This window comes from Miscanthus floridulus, chromosome 2, assembly GCF_019320115.1.
Source record: "Miscanthus floridulus cultivar M001 chromosome 2, ASM1932011v1, whole genome shotgun sequence".
NCBI classification, from domain to species: Eukaryota; Viridiplantae; Streptophyta; class Magnoliopsida; order Poales; family Poaceae; genus Miscanthus; species Miscanthus floridulus.
This window is the reverse complement of record NC_089581.1, coordinates 109,382,166-109,388,097: the sequence shown is the minus strand read 5'-3', so window position 1 is coordinate 109,388,097 and position 5,932 is coordinate 109,382,166. Positions and strand designations below refer to the sequence as shown.

The following is a 5,932-nucleotide window of genomic DNA, read 5'->3' as shown; positions in this document are numbered from 1 at the left end:
TTGGCTCTTGTAAGGGATTCCTTGCGAGGGGCTCCAATGAGGACTAGGGAAAGCTTGCACGCTTCTGGATACCTCGGTAAAAATACCAGAGTCATCGACAGGAGTTTGCATATCTCTACCTTACTCTTTAGCTTCTGCATCTACATTGTTTACATAACTCCTTTTGCGGTAGAGATAGCAACACACTAGCAAAACCATAGTTGCATAATTAGATAGTTTATCTTTTTGCATAGGCTTTGACTAGGTGAAATTAGAGGCCATAGTTTAGAAGTAGAATTTTAAGTTGCCTAATTCATCCCCCCTCTTAGGCATCATAGTCCTTTATAGGAGTGTCATTGTAAAAATAGGCCATTGCATTTTTCATTCAATCCAAGCGGCCAAGGGCCAAGCCACCCTTTGGTAGTTCCAGATCTAAATCTGAGATCCAACTGGGCCAACAATCTGGTATCAGAGCCGAGAGGGTTCTTGAGTGAGCGAGTGCCATGTCCACCGCGAGCCAGGTCATGAGAGCGCGCGCCACCATGGGTGCCAGAACCAATGATCACACGACGTGCCTAGCTACCACAGACGTAGTGGCAGTGGCGGCGGCCAAGATGGCTAGGTAGGCAGTGGCTGTGGCCTAGGCCGCAGTAGCCATAGCCATTGCACTGTGCATCGAGATAGAGTAGGAGGTGGAGCTAGCTGGAGGATCATGTAGCCTGGTCGGGCGCCGCTACCAGTCACCAGAGCGGCATCATGGTTGGCACGGCTACTCCTCGGTGCTATAGACAATCTACCACGACTTCGGAGCAGGAACGCCCTAGCTAATGCTCACCAAGTTGAACTACCATGAGTGGAGCCTGCTGATGAAGGTCAAGCTTTAGGGCCGATGGCTGTGGGAGGTGGCGTCGACTACGACAACGATCGCCGAGCGCTGGAGGCGTTGCACGTTGCCGTCCCCACCGAGCTCGGTGCCTCCCTCGCCAAAAAGGCTACGATAAAGCTAGCGTGGGAATCAATCACCACAGCATGCATGGTCAAGTTGCAATGCCTCCAAGGGGAGTAGGAAGGCCTTGCCTTTTAGCCTAGTGAGCAAGTCGAGGACTTTGCCCTTCGTCTAACCAATCTGATGGAGCAGATGGAGCGCAACGGCGACACCGACCTCTCGGAGGAGTGCACGGTGGAGAAATTCCACCGCTGCATGCTGAGGAAGTATGCGCAGATCATCATGTCAATCGAGACGCTCCTTGACTTCAAGCAGCTCACCATGGAGGATGTGACTAGGAGGCTCAAGGCAGTATAGGACCATGAGGAGGGGCCTCACACCGAGCCAAGCGCCGCTAGAGGCAAGTTGCTGTACATGATGGAGCAGTGGCACGCCTTCGATAAGAAGAAGGAGGAGGAAGGATCCGGTTCATCTAGCTCCAAGGAGCATTGCTGGCATCCACACGATGACAAGAAGAAGGAGGAGAAGGGACCCTAGGGATAGGTTGGCACTGATGGTGGTGCCACCAGCGAGTGCAAGGCAACCTAGGATGACACCTGCAACAATTGTGGTAGGACTAACCATTGGGCCAAGGACTGCCGCCTTCCTCCATACCATGGGGGCAGGCTCATGTTACACAAGCACAAGAGCAGGATGCCACCCTATTCCTAGTGCATGGTTGCATCGAGCTACAGCACGACATAAAGGAGGGGGTGAAAGGTCTAAGCTTTCCCCTTTCTGGGTCGGTTGGCTCCGCTGAGCTCCACCTCAATGAACCATGTGCCCACGCCTTCCTTAGCATAGGTGTCACCGATGACAAGATCGATGGTTGGTACCTTGACATCGATGCGACGCACCACATGACTAGTCAGCACAAGTTCTTCTCTGACCTAGACTCCAGCGTGAAGGGCTTCATCAACTTCAGTGATGCCTCCGCCGTCGTGATCAAGGGCATCGGCTTGGTCATCTTCAAGGCCAAGGTGTGGGAGCACCGTCTTCTCACTAGGTTGTACTACATCTTGGCCTTGAAGAAATCCATCATCAGCGTCGGGCAGCTAGACGAGAATGGCTCATGGGTGGAGATTGAGGACGGCATGCTGCGCATCTAGGATAGAGGCCACCGCCTTCTCGCTAAGGTGAATTGAGAAAGCAACCACCTTTATGCTCCATGTATAGGTGGTGCACCCCCTCTGCCTTGCTGTGTGTCGGGGTGATGAGGCGTGGTGCTGGCACGAGCGCTTTGGGCACCTTCACTTTGAAGCCCTAAGGTAGCTCAGCAAGAAGGAGATGGTCCGTGGCATGCCCTACGTCGACCATGTCAATTAGCTCTATGACACCTGTGTGGTGACCAAGTTGAAGCATTGACCCTTCCCGCGTCAAGCCTCCTACCATGCCACCGAGAAGCTCGAGCTGGTGTAGGTGACCTCTACGGTCCAGTGTCACCGTTCACTCCTAGAGGTCGGCGCTACTTCCTACCTACTACTTGTCGATGACGCCACCCGCTATATGTGGGCCGTGCTACTTGATTCCAAGGCGATAACTGCGGATGCCAACAAGCGCCACTAGGCAGCCATGGAGAAGGAGTGCGGCCACAAGCTCCGGGTGCTCCACATAGACAACAATGGTGAATTCATGCCAGCTGAGTTCATAGCATACTGTGCTGACAAGGGGATTCAGTGCCACTACTCCGTGCCCTACTCACCATAGCAGAATGGCATGGTCGAGCGCCGTAATCAGACGGTGGTGGTAGTGGCGCGTGCGCTCCTCAAACAGCATGGCATGCCGGTGGTCTACTGGGGAGAGGCCGTGATGGCCACCATACACCTGCTCAACTACTCTCCAACCAGTGTGCTCGACGGCAAGATGCCGTATGAGGCCTGGCATGGTCGTAAGCCGGTGGGTAGCTGTCTACGCATCTTTGGCTAGCTTGTCTTCATGAAGGAGCTAAACCACGTTGGCAAGCTTGATGATGGCAGCTCGTCGGGGTCTTTATCGGCTACGCAGAGGGGGCTAAGGCCTACCTCATGCTCAACCCAATGACATGGCATGTGTGCGTGACGTCGTGTTTGATGAAGGATGTGACTAGGCATGGGACAAGGCGGTGGATGATGGGTTGGTGACCGTGCTTCGCGACCTCACCATCGAGTATGCGTGGGCTGGAGGTGCTAAGGAAGCACAAGGTGCATCTTCATCAATGTATGGGTCTTCATCACTAGCGTCGGCCTCTTCACCAACTCTGCCTCATTTGCCATCACCAAATCTGAGGGAGCTCGATAGCCCATCGACAGTGGTCAGCAGTCCAACGGTAGCAGCTCCAACCTCTCTAGCACCATAGCCGACCTCTCTAACCTCTACATCATCGCAGCCGATCTCTCCAACATACCAGCTGACCTTCTCGGCGTCTTCTACCTCGCCCGCTACGACACCAGCGCACGTAGGGCAACCGAAGGTCTAGTACACCACATCGCTGGAGGACGATGAAGACTGCCTGGATGCCTACTATGATGATGAGCCTCTGCGATACCATATGGCATTATGCATTCTCGGCGACCAGTCTTCACCAGACCAGCCCGAGAGGCTCTTCATCTAGCTTCATCTGACACAGTCGGTGAGCCAACCACTTACACTGAGGCGTAGGGTGATCCAGCATGGCGGGCAGCGATCGAGCAGGAGCTTAGAACATCACTTGGGAGTAGGTGCCACTGCCTGACGGCCACCGCCCTATCACCCTAAAGTGGGTGTTCAAGCTCAAGAAGGACGAGCTGGGCGTGGTGATCAAGCACAAGGCATGGCTGGTGGCGCGTAGCTTCGTTCAACAGGAGGGAATCGACTATGACGATGCCTTCGCCCCCATGGCACGTATGGAGTCAGTCCATGTCCTCCTCGCGCTGGCGGCTCAAGAGTGGTGGCAAGTCCACCACATGGACGTCAAGTCCGCTTTCCTCAACGGCAACCTCAAGGAGGAGGTCTACATGCGCCAGCCACCTGGCTACGTTGTCGCTAGAGAAGAGGGGAAGGTGTACCGCCTGTGCAAAGCACTCTATGGCCTATGTTAGGCACCATGCGCCTAGAACACAAAGCTCGATGCCACACTCAAGAAGGTGGGCTTCAAGCAGAGCATGTATGAGGTGGCGGTGTACCGGCGGGGCAGCGGACGCAACGTTCTACTGGTCGACCTCTATGTCGATGACCTCATCATCACCGGCGCTAAAGAGCAGAAGGTGGAGGTGTTCAAAGCGCAGTTGAAGAAGGCAATCGATATGAGCAACCTCGGCCTCCTCTGCTTCTACCTCGGCATCAAAGTGCGCTAGGATGCCACTGGGATCGCCCTTCGTGAAACCCACTACGCTAAGCGCATCCTCGAGCTCAGCGACATGACAGGCTGCAATCCGACCCACACCCCGATGGAGGAGAAGCTCAAGCTGAGTAGGGAGAGCATGGCGGAGGAGGTCGATCCAACCCATTACCGGTGGCTGATCAGGAGCTTGCGCTACCTGGTCCATACCTGGCCGAACATCGCATTCACCGTCGGGTACATGAGCCTGTTCATGGAGCAATCGACGATGGAGCATCTACAGGCCATCAAGCGAATCTTGCACTACGTGGCGGGCACCCTCGACTACGGTCTTCACTATGGAAGGGCCCCTGACATGGCGCGGTTCGTCAGCTACTACGACGGCAACCTCGTCGGCGATGTGGATACTAGCAAGAGCACAACCGGGACGATGTTCTTCCTCGGTGATTGCTTGGTCAGTTGACAGTCCCTCAAGCATAAGGTGGTGGCCCTCTCTAGCTGTGAAGCAGAGTACATCGCCACCACCACTGCCGCAACACAGGCGCTGTGGCTGTCAAGGATGCTGGCAGAGCTCCTTGGCAGGAAGGTGGATGTGGTTGAGCTGAAGGTGGACAACAAGTCTGCTCTAGCTCTGGCTAAGAACCCTATCTTTCGTGAAAGAAGCAAGCATATCCGTATCAAGTACCACTTCATCAGAGATTGCTTAGAGGATGGAAGTATCAAGGCCAGCCACATTGCCACTACTAATCAGCTGGCTGACATTCTCACCAAGTCATTGGAGAAGTCCAAGTTCCAGGAGAGGATTGGGCTACAACAGATCACCTCCAGTGCTCGGCACAAGGCTTAGGGAGAGTGGGAGAGATTGATAGATAAGCCTAGTGCTAAAGCACTTGTATCTTACTTTTCCTGTACTTTTTACTTTCCTTTGCTTCCAAGCATAGTGTTAGGAATATGCTCAGCATCCACTTTAGTGGTTATAATATGCTGTAGCAAGTGGGAATCTCCTTTGTCCATAAAGAGCAAGGGAGTGTCATTGTAAAAATAGGCCATTGCATTTTTCATTCAATCCAAGCGGCCAAGGGCCAAGCTGCCCTCTGATAGTTACAAATCTGAATCTGAGATCCAATCGGGCCAACACTAAGATGCAGTTCAAGCTCCTGATGCTCTGATAATTTCCCATCAATTTCATCAAGTAGACATTCACACATCTATCCAAATAGTAAGCACAAGATCTGCATGCCAAAAATGTCATGTACTCCTACACATAGCAATTAACTACAAAAAGCAATGTAAAATCACCTCCACAATCTAGTTGGAAGTCTAGTACCCCCATCTCAAGCACAAAAACGTACTAGGGAAGGTCTGTGATGCACCCAATATGCTTGACCAGTGGATCTGTATTCTCTTAAGACAACATTGGGTTTTGAAAAATGCTAACCCTTGCTCTATCATCCCCAATCTCAAGCAAAAAAAAAAAACGTATCTAGGAATGTCTATGAGGCACGGTTCTACAGATGGAGCCACCAGGCCGGACTGGTGGCCAACGGCACTACCGTGCCAATCCAATACATGCACGCACGCCGCCGGCTGTAGCCAGTAAAATCTAAAGTGCACAAGGAGAAAATCGACAATGAAGGAGGTATAGTCAAACTGTAGGTCAATGTAACCAGCAA

General features: G+C 52.9%; 1 protein-coding gene across 1 annotated transcript; it reads left to right on the top strand.

Annotated features, from left to right (window-relative positions):
- Positions 1–1,117: 1,117 nt before the first annotated feature.
- LOC136536857 (uncharacterized) lies at positions 1,118–2,073 on the top strand. Its single transcript, XM_066529011.1, has 2 exons — positions 1,118–1,276; positions 1,660–2,073. The coding sequence occupies exons 1-2, from the start codon at positions 1,118–1,120 to the stop codon at positions 2,071–2,073; spliced, it is 573 nt and encodes a 190-aa protein (XP_066385108.1).
- The last annotated feature ends 3,859 nt before the right edge of the window (positions 2,074–5,932 follow it).